Source organism: Vanessa cardui, chromosome 28 (genome assembly GCF_905220365.1).
Source record: "Vanessa cardui chromosome 28, ilVanCard2.1, whole genome shotgun sequence".
NCBI lineage: Eukaryota > Metazoa > Arthropoda > Insecta > Lepidoptera > Nymphalidae > Vanessa > Vanessa cardui.
In genome coordinates, this window is record NC_061150.1 from 2,720,173 (window position 1) to 2,744,597 (window position 24,425).

Below are 24,425 nucleotides of genomic sequence, written 5' to 3' on the forward strand. Positions count from 1 at the left end.
AGCTTGCCGCAAGGAGAACAGGCCGCATTCTCTGAACGCGGCGATCATGAAGGAGAAAAGCAAGAACGCCGCCAGGTCGAGGAGGGAAAAGGAAAACGCGGAATTCCTTGAGCTGGCGAAACTCCTCCCCCTACCATCCGCCATCACCTCACAGCTGGACAAAGCCTCCGTCATCAGACTTACCACAAGCTACCTTAAAATGAGACAGGTCTTTCCAGATGGTCAGTATATAGTTTTTAGTATTTGTACCTTGCAGATCCGAAGTCATAACCCAATTATATTCTAATAAACAGATATGTTATATCCATACTAAACAACAGAAAAAAGTGTGCCGCGCCGGGGACCGTTTATTTTACATTTCGTTACAAGTAAAAAGGATAGCTTGATAAAAACAATAAGTTAAAGGGATAACTAGATGTTTTAATGACGCAAAACGTATTACTACGTAATTATGATGTATTATAACGTATTACTACGTAAAACGACTAAAGGCAAACGTCCCAATTAGGACGTTTTCTAGTCTTCACTTTTTGCGCATTAATAACATATCTGTTTACTACAACATCACTGTCATAACATACAATAACTAAAATGGAATTGACCCTTACGTAATCGTAAATAATAAATAATGTACAACATCACATACATTACTCTGATCCCAATGTAAGCAGCTGAAGCACTAGTGTTATGGAAGATCAGATGTAACGATACCCCAAACACTCAGAGCCAAGACAATATAGAAAACAAAGTCCTACCACCAAGTACGTGCTCCTTGATTTAGATCCTCATCTTATATATTTCCACCAGGCTTAGGAGACGCGTGGGGGGCAGCACCACCGCCACCCCAACCGCGCGAGCTCTCAATCCGGGAACTGGGTTCTCATCTCCTGCAGACCTTGGATGGGTTCATATTCGTAGTGGCTCCAGATGGCAAGATCATGTACATCAGCGAAACCGCCTCAGTACACCTTGGTTTAAGTCAGGTTTGTACTTTGTACCCTATAAAATTCAATTCTATATATTATAAGTTTCGTTGGTTAGTGTGAACCATTCATCGAAATCTAAGTACACTTTATTCAAGTAGGGTTACAAGGACTTTTGAATCGTCATTTAACAACTATATTAAGTAATGCTACCATCGGTTCGGAATGTAGATTCTACCGAGTAGAACTGACAAGAAACTCAGTAGTTAGTCTGTTTCAACATTATATATGTATTTATATATTTTAATACATCCAACCTGGTAGTCAACAAGAACCATTGCTCCAAACAGCAACACTAATAATTAATAAAACCTTATTTATCTTTATTCATTCTGAAAAAAAAATCGGTAAAAGTAAGTCATCGGTAATTAAATCGTAACACAGCAAGGAGTAACAATCACTAATAATCACCTTCAGCACACACATTGACAATGATCCTCCACATTATGTATAATTGGTATACTTTCTGAATATATACTAATACATAAATAATGGACAACATCACATACATTACTCTGATCCCAACGTAAGTAGCTAAAGCACCCGTGTTATGGAAGATCAGAAGTAACGGTATAAACACCCAGACCCAAGACGACATAGAAAACTAATGATAATTTACATCGACTCGGCCAACCAACAGAACAGCGTGGTGGAATATGTTCCAAACTCTTTCCTAAATGGGAGAGGAGGCCATTAGTCCAGCAGTGGGAAATTTACAGGCTGTTACTTTACTTTATTGTATTTATTTTAAGTACCTTGTAAATACCTCAAAATTTACCATGAGTATGTTCCTCAGGTTGAATTAACTGGTAACTCTATATACGAATACATCCACCAAGCTGATCATGAAGAGATGAACGCGGTACTCAGCTTACAGCATCCACATTCATATATTGGACCTCCTTCGATTGGGTAAGTTTTATACTAGCAATACTGATGCTAAATATACTACAGAATTTGTTTATTCACGACATAAAGAAACTTCTCAAATTATCAGTGTTTCTGTACTATATTGTCCATGTGTTATATACAAAAATCTTCCTCTCGAATCACTCTATCTATTAAAAAAAACCGCATCAAAATCCGTTGCGTAATTTCAAAGATCTAAGCATACATAGGGACAGACAGCGGTAAGCGACTTTGTTTTATACTATGTAATGACATTGATATAATCTTCTTTTGAGTACTGTGGTTTTTTGCATGAGCTTTATATTTTTTAATGTGGCAATAAAACACAAACACGCGTTCTTCGTTTAAAACCACGAGCCCTTCAGCTACATTAGGAGATAAATGACTCGCGAAAGGTGTAATAATACAGGAAGAATCAATACATCACAATGTTTTTTCGTGGCGGGTCGCGTTCGGATACTTTCACAAGATTATCGTGTTTAGGAAATAAGAATTATGCGCGCTGGGGTCCCGTTAATCTATGGTGGAACATCTGGTGTTTATGTGACGATGATTATAATAACTACACTAGTAGTCGACTTCGCTTGCGTTGTAGTCGCATGAAAAAATCACATGAAATTCAGTTCAATGGTTTAATTGTGAGAGCATCAGACAGACAGAAGTATTTCACATACATAAAATTAGTTTTGTTTTTTTTTTTGCATTGAAATATAGGATTACTAGCGACCCGCCCCGGCTTCGCACGGGTGTAATGATATGACGTCACAGTATAAACTTCTAAAATTATCAGTTACTTTATTAAACTTTCCGTGTATTGTATATATAAATCCTTCTCGAATCACTCTATCTATTAAAAAAATCGCATCAAAATCCGTTGAGTAGTTTTAAAGATTTAAGCTTAGGGATATAGGGACAGAGAAAGCGACTTTGTTTTATACTATGTAGTGATTACCATGAAGACTTTACCCATGTATGTTTTTATTAGGCTACCTAATTACTTGCTTTCCCAGGTGCGATATTTTTTTTTAATAGGTTGGCGGACGAGCATATGGGCCACCTGATGGTAAGTGGTCACCATCACCCATACACAATGACGCTGTAAGAAATATTAACTATTACTTACATCGTCAATGCGCCAACCTTGGGAACTAAGATGTGTCCCTTGTGCCTGTAGTTACACTCACTCACCCTTCAAACCGGAACACAACAATACTGCGTACTGTTGTTTATTGGTAGAATATCTGATGAGTGGGTGGTACCTACCCAGGCGGGCTTGCACAAAGCCCTACCACCAAGTGCTAACTAACTCGAGCTAGCTAAAACTAGCTCTATTTATTGTCTAGAATTATTTAATGAAATAATTAAATGCCTATGTAAAATTATTATTAAATATATAATTAATTATGAAACAGATATCCCGTGGGAGGGACATGGAGCCCTAACGTTGACATCGAGTGTGAAAGGGCCTTCTTCATTCGTATGAAATGCGTGCTCGCGAAGAGAAACGCCGGCCTTACCACGTCTGGATATAAGGTAAGTTTAATTATTACCTAACTAGTTTTAGGAGTAAATGGTTAAGTAATACTTGCACAATATCATTATAAATTATAACAACAACAGTTTTCCCACTGCTGGGCTAATGCCTCCTCTCCCCTTGAGAAAAGGTTTGGAACATATTCCACCACGCTATTCCAATGCGGGTTGGAATACACATGTGGCAGAATTTCTGAGAAGAATATAGTAATCTTTTTCTTCAAAGACGCCTGAGGCCCTAATAGACCACAGAACCCAGTAAAAAACTCAGTAGCTCCCTCTCTGGATATTTGGTGGTTGCGGATTGTCCCTCTTGATAATGATGATGATGTAGGGACTCACCCAACCTAGCATTTATCTTTCGTCTTGCGTACGAAAAATAATTAATCTTAAAAAAAAAATTAAAGATACATGATTTATAGACCTGATGGTAAATCACCACTGCTCATATACCTGCCCTGTAAGTTTTGACCATTCCATACACAATGGTTAAACTTGCTTAATGTTCCTTCAAACCGGTAAAACAAGACAATATTGAGTACTGTTGTTTAGCGGTAGAATATCTGATGAGTGGGTGGTACCTACCCAGACGGACTACCTAAAGTATATATAAACATAGTATACAACAACAACAACAACAACAGCCTGTAAATTCCCACTGCTGGGCTAAAGGCCTCCTCTCCCTTTAAGGAGAAGGTTTGGAACATATTCCACCACGCTGTTCCAATGCGGGTTGGTGGAATACACATGTGGCAGAATTTCTATGAAATTTGTCACATGCAGGTTTCCTCACGATGTTTTCCTTCACCGCCGAGCATGAGATGAATTATAAAGACAAATTAAGCACATGAATCAGCGGTGCTTGCCTGGGTTTGAACCCGCAATCATCGGTTAAGATGCAAGCGTTCTAACCACTGGGCCATCTCTGCTCAAACATAGTATACTTAATATAAACATTGTTCTAGGTGATCCATTGCTCCGGCTACCTGCGAGCGCGGCGCTTCGGGGAGGGCACCGCTCCCCTGGGCCTGGTGGCGGTGGGGCACTCCCTCCCGCCGTCCGCCGTCACGGAGCTTAAGCTACATTCCAACATGTTCATGTTCAGGGCTTCGCTTGACATGAGACTCATCTTCTTAGACGCGAGGTAAGCTTATAAAATCTGTAGTAATATTATAAAGTACCCCTAAATTTGCTATGAAGCAAACTTGAAATCCAAGGTAAGACAGGCTATTTGCCTAAGACATGATAACTAACCCTTAAAACGTGAGCGAAGCCGCCGGCAACAACCAGTAAATAATAAATGAAATTCATACTAGGTGCAGTACAGTACAGTGACAGCCTGTAAATTTCCCACTTCTGGTCAAAAGCCTGCCCTCCCAATAAGGAGAGGGTTTGGAACATATTCAAGTGGTAGTGCCACGCTGTATACCTTCGGGTTACAGCCGAATGGGCCGGCACGCCCGGGGAAGTACCACTCTCTCACTTAAAATCGGCGTAAAGTGGTAGTTATGCTACCGCGTTTCGTCCGGTAAGTGAGAGTTCCGGAGGCCCAATCCCCCTCCCCCCCAAAACTTGATGGTTGTGCAGAATTTGGTTAAATTACCCCAGGAGGGTACCATCAGCGACAGCGGTGGAGAATCCCTCTCTGGGCATCCATGCTCAGGACATACACCACCTGAGCAGGGATGCCCAGGCTGCCCTCCGAATTCTGGGGGGGGCAATTTTGCGCTCGCCACTGTTCGGGGCAAGCGGAGCAGGCATCATAAGGCAACCCCTGCCACCCTCGCTGTGGACTTCTGCAACATAAGGGGACTCAACTCCAACCTCAACGCCGTTCACTACCATCTGGAAACGGCGAAGCCGGCCTTGCTCTTTCTAACCGAGACCCAGATATCTTCTCCTGCCGATACGACTTTTCTCTCGTACCCCGGGTACAAATTGGAACATTCCTTTGTACCACGAGTTGGGGTATGCGTTTACGTCAGAGATGATATCTGTTCTCGACGCCTCGGCAGCCTTGAAGGACAGGACCTATCGATTATCTGGCTGCATGTAGACTGCGATGACCATCCGCGAATCTATGCGTGCCTTTATAGGTCCCATAGCGGTAATGCCGAAACCGACCGACTGGTTGAGCACGTCCAAATGGCTACAGATTCCGTGCTTCAGCAGATTCCATCCGCAGAGATCATTATTCTGGGTGACTTTAATGCTCACCACGCAGAATGGCTCGGCTCACGCACCACCGATCATGCGGGTAGATCTGTTCTGGACTTCGCTCTAGCATATGATCTGACACAACTGGTCAACTCGCCAACGCGAATACCGGATGTGGAGGATCATACACCTTCCCTGTTGGACCTTCTGCTGACTTCACATCCGGATGGCTATCAGGTTATCGTCGATCCCCCTCTGGGCTCATCTGACCACTGTCTCGTCCGGAGTACAGTGCCGGTTGTGCGGTACTCACGGCCTCGCTTTGTTGGGTGCCGCCGAGTATGGCACTACAAGTCAGCAGATTGGGATGGGATGCGGTCTTTTTTTGCATCTTACCCATGGGGGCAGATTTGTTTCTCGCCGGATGATCCGAACGCTGCTGCTGACTCTGTTGCCGATGTGGTGCTTCAGGGTATGGAACTATTCATTCCTTACTCTGCAGTACCCATCGGTGGCAAGTCCCAGCCTTGGTTTGGTCGCTTCTGCAAAACGGCATCACGCCGAAAGTGGGAACGCTATCAAACCTGGGCTAATGCATCTGCGTCTCGTGATGTAAATACCAGCGCATTTAAAAAGGAATACAACTCTGCCTCTAGGTCCCTCAAAAACGTGATTGCTAGGGCGAAGACGGAGTACATTGGCAGAATTGGCGAGAGACTGGTGCGTCTCCCTTCAGGAACACGAGCGTTCTGGTCTCTCGCTAAGGCTGTCTTAGGGAATTTCTGTCAGCCATCTTTTCCATCTCTGCACAGAGACGGTGAGTCATTGGCCCATACCGCGAAAGAGAAAGCTGATCTTTTAGGCTCTCTCTTCGCGTCGAACTCGACTCTGGATGACCAAGGAAAATCTCCACCAACAATTCCGCGATGTGATACCACGATGCCGGAGGTTAAATTCCGGCAAAGTGCAGTTCGTAAAGCACTTCTTTCCTTGGACATTCATAAGTCGAGCGGACCCGATGGTATCCCTCCAATCGTGCTACGGACATGTGCTCCCGAGTTGGCACCGGTCTTAACGCGTCTTTTCCGGCAATCCTACACATTAGGCGTCGTCCCGAATTCCTGGAAGACAGCTTTGGTGCATCCGATCCCTAAAAAAGGCAACCGCTCAGACCCGTCCAATTATAGGCCTATAGCCATCACCTCCTTGCTCTCCAAGATAATGGAGTCCCTCATAAACTGCCAGCTCCTGCGGTATCTAGAGGAGAACCAGCTGATTAGCGACCGCCAGTACGGTTTCCGTCGGGGTCGGTCAGCCGGTGATCTTCTAGTTTACCTTACTCACAGGTGGGCTGAAGCAGTTGAGAGCAAGGGGGAGGCATTAGCAGCCAGCTTGGACATAGCGAAGGCCTTCGATCGTGTATGGCACAAAGCGCTTCTTTCGAAGCTTCCTTCCTATGGGCTTCCCGGGAAATTATGCAATTGGATTACCAGCTTTTTGGCAGATCGGAGCATCAAGGTCGTTGTCGACGGTGCATGCTCTGACTTAAAATTCGTCAATGCTGGTGTTCCACAAGGCTGCGTTCTATCACCCACTCTGTTTCTTCTGCATATCAATGATTTGTTGCAAATCGGGAACATTCATTGCTATGCAGACGACAGTACCGTTGACACCTTATACACCGGCCGCGCTAATATTTCTCGGGAAAACGTCGAAGAGAACCGGAACAAACTTGTGTCTGAAATCGAGTCTTCATTAAACAAAGTCTCGAATTGGGGCCGGCTAAATCTAGTCCATTTCAACCCCAAAAAGACGCAAGTTTGCGCGTTAACCGCTAAAAAAACACCATTTGTCGTATCTCCACGATTTGAGAACATTCCGATAGCCGCTACAGGTAGTATCGGAATACTTGGCGTTGATATTTCGAGCCTCGTTCAGTTCCGCGGTCAATTGGAAGGCAAAGCCAAATTGGCTTCAAAAAAGCTGGGCGTGCTCAGCAAGGCGAGACAGTACTTCACGTCGGCCCATCGCCTTAAACTTTACAAGGCGCAAATTCGGCCTCACATGGAGTACTGCTCTCACCTCTGGGCGGGTGCTCCCCAGTACCAGCTCCTTCCATTTGACCGCATCCAACGTAGAGCGGCTCGAGTTATCGACGATCAAGCTCTTTCTGATCTCCTTGATCCTTTGGCTTTGCGTAGAGATGTCGGATCACTCTGCATCTTCTACCGAATTTTTCACGGGGAATGTTCCGAGGAATTGTTCGGATTAATCCCGGCTGCTGAATTTCACCTTCGGACATCTCGCCAAAATTCTAAGTTTCACCCGCACCACCTTGATGTCCGAAAATCCACAACAGCGCGATTTCTCAGACATTTTCTGCCTCGCACAACCACTTTGTGGAACCAGCTTTCGCCGGCGGTTTTTCCGAACCGATACGACATGGGAACCTTTAAGAAAAGAGCCTACTCCTTTTTGAAAGGCCGGCAACGCACCTGCAAGTCCCCTGGTGTTGCAGGTGTCCATGGGCGGTGGTAGTCACTTTCCATCAGGTGAGCCTCCTGCTCGTTTGCCTCCTATGCCATAAAAAAAAAAAAAAAAAAAAAAAAAAAAAATATTCCACTACGCTGTTCCAACGCGGGTTGCGGAATGCACATGTGGCAGAATTTCGATGAAATTAGACTCATACATATTTCCTCACGATGTTTTCCTTCACCGAACACGAGACGCATTATAAACATAATTAAGCACATATACATAGCGGTGCTTGTCTGGGTTTGAACCGGCATTCATCGGTTAAGATGCACGCGTTCTAACCACTGGGCCATATCTGCTCAGATTATGTGCAAATGGTCATATATCATATATTTACGAAACTAAGCCCTATCGCGTTTTACGAATAAAAATAAAAATAATACGAAATAAAATTTTCAATTGTTAATTATAATTCACCGTAGCTTGCGACGTAAAGAGATTTTACGCTCTAGTGATGGCGACATTCGATAACAACTTATCGATATTATTATTTAAATAAACATAATTACTGTCAAAAGTTATAAAATGTTTTTGATTAATTAACTAGTTATTTGTTAACGATTGTTGGTTAGAACGCGTGCATCTTAACCGATGATTGCGGGTTCAAACCGAGGCAAGCTGTTTCATGTGCTTAATTTGTCTTTATAATTCATCTCGTGCTCAGCGGTGAAGGAAAACATCGTCAGGAAACCTGCATGTGACAAATTTCATAGAAATTCTGCTACATGTGTATTCCACCAACCCGCAGTGGAACAGCGTGGTGAAATATGTTCCAAACCTCCTCCTTAAAGGGAGAGGAGGCCTTTAGCCCAGCAGTGGAAATTTACAGACTGTTGTTGTTGTGAACGATTGAATCTCGAAATTTACTATAAAGTAAAATAAATCTAGCAAATCCAATAACGATATCTTTGTGATTGATGATATAGTCAACTATTTATGAGATATATGTCGAGTTTGCGAAAATACACACAAACACTCATAATCATCATTACATAGTGTAAAACAAAGTCGCTCACCGCTGTCTGTCCCAATGTATGCTTAGCTCTTTGAAATTACGCAACGGATTTTGATGCGGTGTTTTTTAATAGATAGAGCGATTCGAGAGGAAGGTTTTTGTATATAATACACAAACAGTATAGTTAAGATACACTGATAATTTTAGAGGTTTGTAATTTGAGTCGTAAATAAACAAATTCTGTAGTATATTTAGTATCAGTATTGCACCCGTGCGAAGCCTGGCGGGTCGCTAGTTGGTTGATAAAACAGACACCTCCGCAAATACTTCCAATAAGCAATCAAACTATTTTGGATTGTCATTTAAGAGTTAAGTGAAGTGAATTCAAGTGCATCTCGTGCTCGTTGGAAGGAAAACATCGTGAGTAAACCTGCATGAGTCTAATTACATAAGAATTTCTGCCACACTTGTATTCCAGCAAACCGTATTGGAACAGCGTGGTCGAATATGTCGCTTTTCTACTCAAAGGGACACTAGCCCAGCAGTGGGTTTACAGGCCGTTTGTGAATTTTTATCGATCTTATGTCACATCACTAGCCGAGACGATAACAGCTTATATAGCATTCCAGGAATTTTATCACTAAAGAACAATGCGGCGAGCCCTGCGGTTTGCCAATGTCGAAATGTGTCGAAACCTTACGATATTTACACACAGCACGCAACATTCGAAGGAAAGTGTTGCCAGTTAAAAAAAAAACATGTAAAGAAAAAGATATTTTTCTTTTTAATATGACAACTAAATTTTGTTAGCTATGAAAAATATTAATATATAAGCAATCTTAGAAAAGTAAAGAATCTGGTAATATAGGAACAGACATTGTTAATAATAACAATAAATGTCGTTTCTCTTACAGAGACACTCCATTTTGTTTCATTAACCGTGTCATCCTAATAAAAGAAAGATCCTAAGAAAAATAATCTTATATATATACTATAAATTATAATCTATGCTTCTATACTGACGCTCTTTTACGACGCTCTTCGTTATGAAGCTAACTTCAAGCCCGAGGAAAGGCATAGACACCTTTTTTCGGACTTCAAAGTCCACTCCAGTAAACCAATGAACCGAATTTCATGACATTTGAGATAAAGCAAATTTTAACTCCATGGAAGGACATAAGTTACTTTTTGTCTAACACATGACAACGCGAGCAAAGACGCGGGCGCAAACTAGTTACATTATTCGAAAAGACATTTTTGACAAACAGAACGCTTCTGACCTGTAATTAACATCGCCAATACATCACTGGCTGACTGAGATTACCATTGTGCCGACAGTTTTTTTATGCTGTTGGCCCTACTGGCCTTTACAGCGTCACCGGACGTTCGGGCGAGTAAAGTCCTCAGCCCTGAGGTTGAGTGTTGAGCTCGAGGTGGTAGGGCTTTGTGCAAGCCCGTCTGGGTAGGTACCACCCACACATCAGTTATTCTACCGCCAAATAACAGTACTCAGTATTGTTGTGTTCCGGTTTGAAGAGTGAGTGAGCCGGTGTAACTACAGGCACAAGGGACACAACATCTTAGTTCCCAAGGTTGGTGGCGCATTGACGATGTAAAGGATAGTTAATATTTCTTACAGCGTCATTGTCTATGGGTGATGGTGACTTACCATCAGGTGGCCCATATGCTCGTCCGCCAACCTATATCATAAAAAAAACCTGCTACTTCGCGTTCTTTCTTGAAGTTCAAGTTTGTTTCATACCGAATTTCATCAAATTCGCTTTATTGTTTTCGTCGTAAAGGGTGACAGACAGACAGTACTTTCACATTTATAATATTAGTATATATTAAATGTGTGTCCGACTCAGGTCCAGTGTCGGCACCACTGGTCAACCGCGCCCCAAGTTCAATATTTATTAGTTCACGGCAATCAGGGACGCGTTAACCGACCACGCCAACAATGACCGCTTCGCCGAAACGTTATGTGTCTATCAGGGTTGCCACTCGAAAAAAAAAATTAAAACAATTTTTCTAATTATAAATAAATATGAGACAACATCACATACATTACTCTGATCCCAATGTAAGTAGCTAAAGCACTTGTGTTATGGAAATCAGAAGTAACGTTGTGTTAGGGAAATCAGAAGTAACGATACCAAAAACACCCAGACCCAAGACAACATAGAAAACTAATTGTAATCTACATCGACTCGGCCGGGAATCGAACAAGGGACCTCAGAGTGGCGTACCCATGAAAACCGGTGTACACACCACTCGACCACGGAGGTCGTCAGTAATATTTTTTATATTAATAAATAATTTTTAAGTTTAAGAGAAACTATCCTGGTTCGTACCTTACGCAAAGCTGCCCATAATGCAGGGTGCATTTCCACGCTGTACGACAATGCACAACCTCTGCGCCAGGTAGGACCCGGAGTGACTGTCAAATCCCCTATCTCTAAGGCGATAGCCAATCTCCCTTATTAAAGCAAGATTTTTCTAATTTCAATTTTCAGCTTATTTGTACGGGTGGACATTATTCTTTTTTTTAATATTGTCATGATTAACAATTTTCGTTTTATTTCAATTTATTTACACAAAAACCTCAATAAATTACATACCTAAACCTTCCGTACGAATCACTCTATCTATAAGTGAAAACCGCATGAAAATCAGTTCAGTAGTTTTGAAGTTTATCGCAAACACACAGACAGACACCGCCTTTGTTTACATAATGTATAGTGATTAGAATTGCTACAGGACAATGATTGACGTGTTATTGTTTAAACAGTCATATTAGCTATCACTATGAAATAAAAACTAATCCCAATTAAAACCTTTTTAAAACAAAACTCTTTACAATTAACTTTTTAGTCATTAAAAAAAAATGAGACGGATGAAACAACATTTCAAGCCGGGGAAAATAAAATAAACGTTGTGAAACGACGATCAAGAGTGCTTGTAAGATCTTTCTTAAATTTAAAGAATATTGTGATCATATTATTTCTAATTATTATGAGTTTTCATGCCGTATATTAAAAAAAAATTGAATACGTATTTTATAATCGCAGTTACAAAATACAGAACAGCTGTAAGCTTCATACATCCCATAAAATTCAATGAAAATACGATGTCGGCGATTCCCGTTTGGTAGTTTTATATTATCAAAAACTCGTTGTTGACAGCCCTGATGTTTATGGCCTTTGAATATCGACACACGTGTCAAATGGTCAATCGCCCTCACAAGTTTAAACGTCTCTAACTATACGAGAAAGTTAGCTAAGTAAGGCTATCATATGTCTAACTTAAATACTTATAGTACGACATAACTTAGATGTATCATCGGCAAAGTTCGTAAAACCGATCACATCCGTATTAAGCACGCTATCCCAAATTATCAATATTTATTTCTCATGCGAATATGATCTTTACACAAACGTAGTAACTTGTAATAACATATGAGCTAATATATTCGTCAATTTGACACGTCGATTTACACGCACGATATCGATAACGACGAATAGCGCCGAATGGCGCGATAGGGAGCTATTTTTATTGGTTTTGTACATCGACAGTAATCAGTTTTATTTGGGTTGTTAGAATGCATATGTGGCGGAATTTCTATGAAATCAGACAAATGTAGGTTTCCTCACGATGTTTTCCATCACCGCCGAGCATGAGCACATGGATAATCAGTGGTGCCTGGGTTTGAACCCGCGATCATCGTTTAAGCACGAGTTCTACCCACTAGGCCATCAAATTTGAAAAAAAAAAACATAAAATCACCTATAAATATGCCCCCAAAAAAGAGGATTGGATCTTATGCAAATATTTTTATTCAACCACGATTTCCTAAAGCAGGATTGACTACGGAAACTTTAATCAATATATTACTGTGGCTTCTAATTCCACTAACGACGTAATAACCCAAAGGATTATAACTACAATAAATCACTATACGCCAAAATTATTACAAAAATATTAAATTAAATTGAAAAAAAAAGTACACGGGCAACTGTGCGCCCGTGGATGTTGCGTAAAATAAAAAAAAATACCCAAAGAATTAACACTGAGGGACCACATCTCATATGTTATAATATATTAAATTGTTTGTTTTAAAACGTTATCAATATTATCACACCTTTGACGACCTCCGTGGTCGAGTGTGTACACCGGTTTTCATGGGTCCAATCTGAGGTTCCGGGTTCGTCTGAGTCGATGTAGATTACCATTAGTTTTCTATGTTGTCTCGGGTCTGGGTGTTTGTGGTAGCCTTCTGATTTTCCATAACACAAGTGCTAGTAGCTACTTAAATTGGGATCAAATAATGTATGTGATGTTTAAATAAAACTAGCTATAACGGATTTGAATCGCGTATATTAATTATTTTTAAAATCCCGACGTTTCGAGCACTTTACAGCGTTCGTGGTCACGGGTAGACAGTCTACCCGGGATGTTAAAAATAATTAATATACGTACTTCAAATCCGTTATAACTAGTTTTATTTAAATGTGTAATAATCGCGAAAATTTAAGACAACAGTATGTGATGTTGTCTAATATTTTTTTTTTTTTAAATACAATTTTTTGCTTTTTTCTGTGGCAAAAAGGCACAGATTATTTTGCCAATGTCACGTGCGATGGAGAAGACACGATGGAGATTGATCGGTCGAGATTACAGGCTCAAATTAATTTTAAGGCATAATAGCACTAGACGAATTGGAGACCCATAACCTAAAACAACACAACAATAATAATTACATAAAAAAAATAATAAAATAAAGCAACTTGTAAATATATACTTGGTAGGGCTTTGTGCAAGCCCGTCTGGGTAGGTACCACTCACTCATCAGTTATTCTACCGCCAAATAACAGTACTCAGTATTGTTATGTTCCAGTTTGAAGGGTGAGTGAGCCAGTGTAACTACAGGCACAAGGAACATGACATCTTAGTTCCCAAGGTTGGTGGCACATTGACGATGTAAGGAATAGTTAATATTTCTTACAGCGTCATCGTCTATGGGTGATGGTGACCACTTACTATCAGGTGGCCCATATGCTCGTCCGCCAACTTATACCATAAAAAAACTAGTATTAAAACGCATAACAACAATTACAAAATAATTTACAGCTTAATGTTATTACATTCAATATATTTAAAAAATTGAATGTTAGATTAGTTGAATCATCGCTATGAAGGTTCCAAGGTGTCATGTGACAACCATCTGTCCCCCAGGTGTGTCTATTTTGATATTCAATATCTGTTAAATTCTTAGTATTTTTTATCTATGCCATATATTGTCTATGGTAATGTTTTTTGTTTTGTTAGCTGAGTAATATCAAAATAATGTATCAATAAATTTGAAACTAATTTTGATTTAAGAAATAAATTATCATTATTTTTGGACCAGTGGCAGAAATGACTTCCTTGGTCGAGTTGTGTACACCGGTTTACATGGGTTTGCAATCCCGGGGTTCCGGGTTCGATTCCCGGTAAGTCGACTTAGAAAAAGTTCATTAGTTGTGTTGGGTCTGGATGTTTGTGGTATCATCGTTGCCTGTCGTTAGCTGCTTGGGAATAAAAAATAATTGATTAAAAAAAAGTTAAAATCAATGATATTCTAATAAACAGATATGTTATACTCATACTAAACAACAGAAAAAAGTGTGCCGCGTCGGGGACCGTTTATTTTTGTTTATTTTACATTTCGTTACAAGTAAAAAGGATAGCTTGATAAAAACAATAAGTAAAAGGGATAACTAGATGTTTTAATTACGCAAAACGTATTACTACGTAATTATGATGTATTATAACGTATTACTGGCATAATTATGATGAAAACGACTAAAGGCAAACGTCCCAATTAGGACGTTTTCTAGTCTTTACTTTGTGCGCGTTATGTACATATCTGTTTACTAGAACATAATTGGTTAAAATATTCAAATATAGAATGCATTCGATTAAAACACGTGCGTTATTCGAAAACCTTGAACACTGAAATTGCATACTATCAAAATATTTTAAAACAATTATTATGATGATTAAAACGATTTTAAACTGAGTCAGCTACATAGCTTCTTGCTGACAAGCGCGGAAGGAACGTCAACACGTAATGGAAATGACGAACGAAAAACTTCTCTATCGTATACTAATACGGTTCAATTTACAATAACAATATCGTTTATAGATTATTGAGTTATACAAAACTGTACTTTATGGTTATATAAATAGAGTTGTCTTTAGAAATAATTTTTTAAAATAATCGTTTTTAATAGTTTTTTTTTTATCAATCACAAGGTGTCACATTATATAGCCAACACTCTTAATTTCCAACAACCTGAATAAAAAAAAAAAAATTCGTAATACCGATCACATCCGAATTGAGTACGCTATCCCAAATTATCAATATTTATTTCTCACGCGAATATGATCTTTGCACAAACGTAATAACTTGTAATATCATATGACCTAATATATTCCTCAATTTGACGCGTTGATTTACATGCAATCGCTTTCTCTAACGCGAGAATCTATAGCGACGAATAGCGTCGAATGGCGCGATAGGGAGCTATTTCTATTGGTTGTGTAAATCGGCAGTAATCGGTTTTATTTTCATTGCTCATGCATCATCATGCTACATCTAATGTGTGTCTTTCTATAGGCTATTAAATTTTTGCCGCCCCTACTTTTTTTTGCAACATTTATGATTTGTGTTCTATCTAATGTGTATACATATTAATTATAAATTCTTTTTTTTAATTTCTGTAAAATAATAACAAATTCGAGAGAGTCGAGATGGTCCAGACTATTGTTGTTGTAATAACAAATTTGGGCTAAATTTGCCGCCCCTCTAGATCTGCCGTCCTAGGCTCCAGCCTACTTAGCCTATTGGTAAATCCGCCACTGGATAGGTTACATTGTTTGCCTGACACATTACAATCAACGCCTTAAATAACCGACTTATGCAACCGAAGCCGCGGGCATCTACTAGTGATAAATATACTCTCAGAACAATATTCTATTACAAAGGGTGCAATAAAAAATAGCGAAAAAACTTGTATTGGCGTACTGTCATGTCTAATTGCCACTTATTTGCGCGACTCGAGTTTCCAAAAAGCAAAACCAGACATTTGTTTAAACAATAATTACATATATACCAATGATGTTCTAGTAAACAGATATGTTATTAACGCGCATGAAATGAAGACTAAAAAACGTCCTAATTGGGACGTTTGCCTTTAGTCGTTTTCATCATAATTATGCCAGTAATACGTTATAATACATCATAATTACGTAGTAATACGTTTTGCGTAAAATAAAACATCTAGTTATCCCTTTTACTTATTGTGTTTATCAAGCTATCCTTTTTACTTGTAACGAAATGTAAAATAAATGGTCCCCGGCGCGGCACACATTTTTCTGTTGTTTAGTATGGGTAGGTATAACATATCTGTTCATTAGAATATCATTGTATATAACTGTCATTTGGCAAAAATCTTTTTTTTTAATGTTATTATTACTTAATAATTTAAGCAGTGATCACGTTAACGTAAAAAAATATCGAATCAAATTTTTATTTCTTTTTTCTCATGTCAAAATGATTGTCAAAAGTATTCGACCAACAGCCTAGTTTTGTCTTAGTATAATGTTAATTATGTATTTGTCTGTTACACTTTGTTTATTTAAAAAATATACAAATACTTTAACAATAATTTGTACTTTTTAATTTAATAAAACCTAAATGTTATAAAATATTTCACTCTTATTATAATCGAATAAAAACTTTTTTCTAGATAAAAAAAAAACAGATCAAATAATAGGGAAATAAAACTAAACTAATATCCTGTTTATTCCTTTCAATAAAAATGCGATATTTAAGACAAGGGTTCCTAACAATGCGTGAGCGTTAATTGGCGGAAGCGATCAGGTTTTTTTTATGTCAACACTTTTTTCGGACGAGAAAACAATGAGAGGCGAGTGCCGAGGGTCGTGCGTCACGTGATATACCTATTAAAGAACCCAATTCAAACATTATATTGGGCTCACAATATGCCATTGATTTACTTTTTTAAATTTTGCAAAAATATTTAGGCACGTGTCTTTATTTTTTTTTTAATTGATTGTTTATTTCTTATGATTATTAATAATTTATTAAGTTTCGATTTTTGAATTTTAGGCCGATTCTAAAGCCAGTCCAGTCTTTCTAGAAATAAACTATTAATATGGATATGGAGAAGTTTAAAAATGAATATGTATTAAAATGTAAAGATATTGAATGAATAATTGAAAACAAAACTAAACAAACCGGTTCGGAAAGTAGATTCTACCGAGAAGAAACACAGTAGTTACTCTTTTTTAACATTAAAAAAATAATTCACTTATAAGCTAATTTTTGAAGAATACATTATGACATTAAGCTCAAAGAAGCTGAATAACGTAATACCTTTGCCAGATAACGTTACAAATATTATCGTTATATATATCGTTACAATTTCGTTACAGAGTTGCATCACTAACCGGATACGAGCCTCAGGACTTGATAGAGAAAACACTCTATCACTACATACATGGCACTGACGTTCTACACATGCGTTACTCGCACTGTACACGTAAGTATATATAACATTAAGTACAATATATATACATATAAATATGTAAACCGGGCACGTTTCCTTTTCCATGTATAGCAGTCGTGGAATGCTTTTACCCCTACCGATATTTCTAGGTTCTTTTATGCCACAATAAAACGTGGGCAATTCTACTAACTTGTAACGGTAATGACTTATAACAAATCCAATTCTATTCCTATGCCATGAATATTTTTCAAAAAGATCTTAATACAGGTATATTTTATTCACATATAATTTATTGGCAAAACATGTGGTTTTGTTGTTAGTAGTAAACTGCCATAAACTGGCATTATGTTAGTAGAATTAACTCCTAGCGTCATTAAACCAATTCTGTCCTTCGAACATAACTGACAAATTGTTCGTAGAATATAGTTATAGTTATCAAATATTGTTCACAGTGTTGACAAAGGGTCAAGTAACGTCTCGTTACTACCGCTTCCTGACCAAGTCCGGCGGCTGGGTCTGGATGCAGAGCTACGCGACCATCGTCCACAACTCGCGGTCATCGCGACCACACTGTATAGTCTCCGTCAACTACGTACTTAGGTATGTCAACGTTTGATTGCTCTAATTACTACTCTATCTCCTTCTATTAAAGTTATTTTTTAATTAAATTTAACTGACGATGTTTTCCGAAAAATACCGAAAAGTTAATTGTTTTGTCTAAAACACATGATCAAATCAATTTTGTTCAACTAAACTTCACAATGAAGCGTTTTTGAATCGTCGTTATTTTATACACTACCACCATTTCGGAATACAGCTTCCAGCCAAAAGAAACAGCGAGAAACTCGCATAGTTGCTCTCTCCAAATGAACAGATTTACAATGCTGTTCTTTACAATAATTAGTATCCTATGATGGAACCCGAGCCTAACTCCATGCGATTTTTTTTTTTTCAAAAAAGTACTATTTTAATTAATGATACGACTTATTTATTAATTTAGTCTTAATAAAATTTTGTTAATGGTAATAAGGCCTATATTCCTTTACAGTGATATAGAAGAGAAGAATCTCATATTGAACATCGACCAGGGCCCACCCAAACTGAACCACGTAGACGTACCACACGTCCCCTCCACTTCCCCCCAGATGCCGCACAGACACACAGACAAAATAAACCACGTCATAAACGAGAACGACTTCAGCACAGACTCCAGTGGCTACAACTACCCAGAATACACGCTACCCGTCATCCCGCCTTACGAGAACCACGAGGAATACCAAAACGGTGGCTACCAAGAGTTGTTTTACGAAAATTATACGGAACCGGAAGTCGTGCCCAACAATTACGCGTACCCACAGAATCAGAGGCCGTTCTCAGCTAGTTCATCGTCCTGTAGCTCGATCGAGAGTTCGGAAATTAATCAATACAATTACACGAATTTAATTTCGTTTTACGGTCACAATAGCCAGGGACAAAATGGCCGACAGATTGACGGGAATTTCGGCGGCAACTTTGGCAAGATGACACCGAGCCCGTCGGTGCAAGAAGGCGCGTATACAAGCGTCATAGTCGATAACACACAGCAGTTCCATCACAGCGGAGCCGTAAACGAATTTGTGCATTAGTAACAGTACTGCTGAATACATAAATGAAGAAGAAAAAAAATTGGAGACAGATAACCAAACAGATGCTATTTATTATTAAAAAAAAATAATGCGCTTGAAATTTAGCAAATGTGACAGAATTGAAATCTTTTTGCGTTAACGTTATAATTTTCGTTACACATTAACGTTGCAAATAAATTTCATTTCGATAAGAACAAATAACAAAAAATGGAATTATTACGAACTACCATTATAAAACGATATTTAATAGGTTATTCTATTTTGAAAATAACGAATTGTAAATATTGTAAATAATTATTGTTATTTTAATTTATAAATAAACATATTATTTTATTTTATTTATTATATCTATGGATTTTTTTAGTATAATTTTAACGTATTTACAATTAAGTTATAACATTTTTATCCATTGAAAATTGGTGGTACAAATTTGTATCTGCTTTGTTTAAAAAAAAAGAATATTATTTTTGGTCTGTATTTATTGTGTAACGAGTTATTTTAAAAAATTAGAAATAATGGCGGTTCCGCGCCAAAATATCAAATTAGAGACAATAATAGTGATATGTATGAAATGTAAATATGTAGTACTTAAGGTAGACCTAACGAGTTCTTTTTTTAAATTTTAGTTTTATACTTTTTAATTAAGTAAGTATTCAAAGGAGCTTTTTTCGTCTGATAATATGACAGCTAGCATAGTCATTTTATTTTAAAATTAATTCGTAATAAAATTTAAAATACACGCATAATTTATATTAAGAAATATTCAATAAAAATAGATCATAAATACATATCGATAACACAATTTTAAATAGTCATGTAATTAAACAATTATTTCCAAATCCGAATTTTTGAAAACAGAACGATAGAACGCGCGTGAAAAGGAATTCCTTTTTTAAATTGTCATTATTCACCTATACATATTTGTTTAGTTTTTTTTTTATAATATTACGAAGTAAGTGCCATTGTATGGAGTCTACTAGTCGATAAAATTGTATATAATGTTTAATCGCTTTATACTATACATATATATGATACAATTAGCCGCAACAAGGCTACTCATATTTAAATAAGAATGTATTATATATACATATATGTGTTTTTAAAATCGAGATTATTGGCTAATAAATTTTATTTATGAAACTCATTACAAAATCGTTTTAACTAATTGTATGTACACAAAATTAGAAATTTCATTGAATATGTTTATTTCATAATTTAGTTATATACCATAGACAAGAATATAATATTTGATTATGTATATGTTTAGATAGACTGTCCTAGCGAAGAACCATTTAAAAAAATAATGGAAGAAAATTCATAAAACCGATCACATCCGAATTGAGTACGCTATCCCAAATATCAATATTTATTTCTCATGTGAATATGATCTTTACACAAACGCAATAACTTGTAATATCACATGAGCTAATATATTCGTCAATTTGACGCGTCGATTTACATGCACTCGCTGTCTCAGGTTGAAATGACGCGAGAATCTATAGCAACGAATAGCGTCGAATGGCGCGATAGGAAGTTTCTATTGGTTGTGTAAATCGACAGAAATCGATTTAATTTTCATTTCATCTCATTTTCCGATGCTACATCTAATTTGTGTCGTATTATAAGTACACGCACACAAATACACGCACAAGTACACGCACACAAATAAAGTAGCGTGACGTTTAACGTGTCAAGCGTAACTGTCATACAGCAAGACAATAAAGATGGCTAATCTGTAATAGTTCTTTTGTAGTGACACTCTATCTGTATATATAAATAATCTAAGAATATAATCTCTCCAATATTTTTCAATCAATCTGAACACATAACAATTTCAGCTTTAGTTATTGCCGTGTTTTATAAACATTATGAAATATTACCTTTTTTTTTTTAATTTCAAACAAAAATAAAACATCCCGCAACACGTGTGTACCGATTTTGTAATTTCAATTTCAATTATTTAAATTTACTTTATTATTTAATTTAAACAATATACAATATATTGGTTAGTTATAAAATAAAAATATATTAAGAACATAAACTAAGTAGAATTAATATTATTTTACTTTCGATTTTGGATAATAAAACGTACCTACTAAGACTATACGCGAGTCGTTTCCATTTTAACCGATATTAATGTAACAGAAGCTAATATTCTTCAGCGTATCAAACACTGGCCCATCTTAATCCAAGATGCAAAGGACCACACGGTCTATTCTTGGGCACCAGTCTTGCACTACATAAGTTCTCTTAAATATCTCCTTGCACCTGGATTCGCGTTGTGCTTATGACGAAACTGCTTTTAACATAGTGGTCTTAGTAGGTCCTTTTTTGAACAACCTTACAGTTATCTAGATATATTTTTATGAACAAAAGTCGAATAAATAACACGTTAAGCTGGAGTTTCACCATATAATGTAAAATAAATTAAATCGCGGGATATAAATTCATTGCAAACAGGATTATTTAAATTGTAGTACCAAAAAATTGTCTAATTCAGATTCAGTGAATTTCAGATTAGAGAAACATCGAAATTAACGTTAATTAAAATACAGATATCCATTTAATATATACAACGTAATATCAATAACAATATACTGTTTCGTTAAGTAATAATAACTTGTCAATTCTGGCAAAAAAACTCACTAATTTACTCGTAAAATGTTGAAATTTAATTTCCCCTTTTTAACATTTTACAATCGTATTTTCGTTGATTATACGTTTTCTAATAAAAGCTATATTCTCGATAAATATAGCTAATATAGCTGTTATATATAAATATATATTTTCATTTATACGACGGCATGTATTATTATTATATTCTATAGTGAAACACCAGCTTCATCGCCAAGTATAATCTGTTCCAACCATAGGATTAAAGAAACAAAAAGACATCTTTGACATTAAATTTACACGATTTAATTTATCCACATCTTTAATAATCTGTGGTATTTTGATTCGAAAAATGGCGCGTTTTAAATGTCGGCGACGCTAATAGATTTTACAGTGAAATTAAAATGGATGCATGTTTATAGTGAAATTGTGCTGTATTATAAATAAATATATATTAATCAAGAACGGTTAATAGTGTACAATATAGCTGTACTATTAACAAATGTCGTGAAATATTTAAATCTAAAATACTTGGTTGGAACAGTGCATACGTTTGTAAATCTTGTAAGCTGATCAACTGCCTTTTGTGTTCGCATTATTTAGCTTAATTTTAACATACAAGTACATTTTTTATAACTAATAAGGTTAGTTATTAATTTATTAATTATCTGTGAACGATTGAATCTCGAAATTTCCTACAGTATTAAGAATTGTAATGCATTTGGCGAATATTGAACAAATTGTGATAATCCAAACATATTATTTATGATACGAATGAATAAATAATATAAAACCATATAATCTTTTATTTCTTTATTTATAATTATATTTCAACTAAATAGTAACAACAACAACACAAATTTTGCACATGAATATTCAGTGGTGCTTCGCTGGGTTTGAACCCGTGATTATCGGTTAAGATGCATGCGGTCTAACCGTTGCGTCACCTCATTATACATATATACAAAACTGAACCTGTTATATAATTTGACATACCTAACAAATCCTTTGTAAATCAACACGAAGGGTCGCGAGGGAACTTAGTAATTTCTTTTCCCACTACTGCCATCTATTGACGAATATACTAAATTATCTTACTAACATATTTTATCCAATAATCAAAGTAATGTAATTTAAAAGTTTTACGTTATTTGATTAATTGGAGTCAAATTGTTATTGCAAGAGTTATTGCAATGACATATTAATGTCACACATTCAAAAAATAATTTCACTCATTTTTAGTAAGCTGTAATTACTTAAATGAAATAGTTATCCTATCCAATAAAAGATGTCGCAGTCATATTGAGAAAATTTTAATCATACATTACATATATAATTATAATAAATAAATAAACATACGGCTATGTTAAAATTTATTTTGAAAAATATTGTCAAGAAACTTCTTATATAATGTAATATTAATAATCCAATACAACTAAATAAACAGGTTTGAAACTTAGCCTAGCCACTTAACAGTTTAGAGTTAATTCGCTAGATGGCGGTTAAAACTGTTGAATGTTTTAATAAAAAAAATGTCCATTTCTTTCAAAATTTGTAGTTGAAAATAATAAAACGGTCTTTATGTGTAGGTATACTTTAAAAGTTGAATACAATATGTACATCAGTTTTTTTTTATTTATAAAATATTTTAAAACGAAATTATCACTGGAACAGATACAGTAGAATATAGTAAAAAAAATGTATACAAATTTTTAAAAAGTTTCATTTTTATATAGTACTACAATGAAATGAAGCTAAACATATTCTACGTTCAGTTTTATTTTATTGTAAAACTAATATTTATCGTGAAATGTTATACATAATTGTCTTATCGCCATCTATCGTCAAATAGTCAAACTGTATAAATAAAATGTGTTAATTTTTTTCACATTAATTGAATTTTCTATGGGTAGGTAGTAACATAAAATATATTTAAGTAGTTTAAAAAAAATAAAATAAAAATATGATTCATATTTCTTTGCCTGTATTGTAATCTTACCTACATTTATGAAGAAAAATAATTAAAAAAATCATTAATGTAAAAACTTCTGATTTCGCTGTTCAATATCGAATCTTAGACTATTACATCACATGTTAAAGCCGGATGATTAAGATTTTTGAGTCATAGGTTTTAGATATGAGAAATAATCTGTTTATGTATTTCCTAAATCCTTATTTCAGACTAATTTTCATCAATTTAGCTTATTTGCTTCACCACCAAAAGAAATGATAAACAGACTTATGTATATTTACAATAACATGATTTTTTTTCCTTTATTTCTGTGTGGGGAATTGGGACATTTTTTTCCCCAATTTGGAGAATTTCGCTAAGATTCTTGGGGAATTAGATGAATAGGCATTTGCAACCTTAGACTAGCATGGTAGCAAAAACACACAATATATAGACATTAACCATGACTAGTCTGATTCAACGAAAAAAAAGGTCGTCTGTATTTATGACTAGTCTGATTTGACGAAATTTACCTCGAAAATTTGATTTTATTGTTAGGAAATGAAAAACAAACAGACAATAACATGA

At 36.5% G+C, this 24,425-nt stretch overlaps 1 protein-coding gene across 1 annotated transcript; it reads left to right on the plus strand.

The window, feature by feature from the left end:
* Nucleotides 1-31: 31 nt before the first annotated feature.
* LOC124541623 (single-minded homolog 1) lies at nucleotides 32-19,485 on the plus strand. Its single transcript, XM_047119545.1, has 8 exons — nucleotides 32-221; nucleotides 808-983; nucleotides 1,780-1,895; nucleotides 3,305-3,425; nucleotides 4,391-4,569; nucleotides 17,575-17,681; nucleotides 18,101-18,248; nucleotides 18,697-19,485. The coding sequence occupies exons 1-8, from the start codon at nucleotides 47-49 to the stop codon at nucleotides 19,271-19,273; spliced, it is 1,599 nt and encodes a 532-aa protein (XP_046975501.1). The 5' UTR covers nucleotides 32-46; the 3' UTR covers nucleotides 19,274-19,485.
* The last annotated feature ends 4,940 nt before the right edge of the window (nucleotides 19,486-24,425 follow it).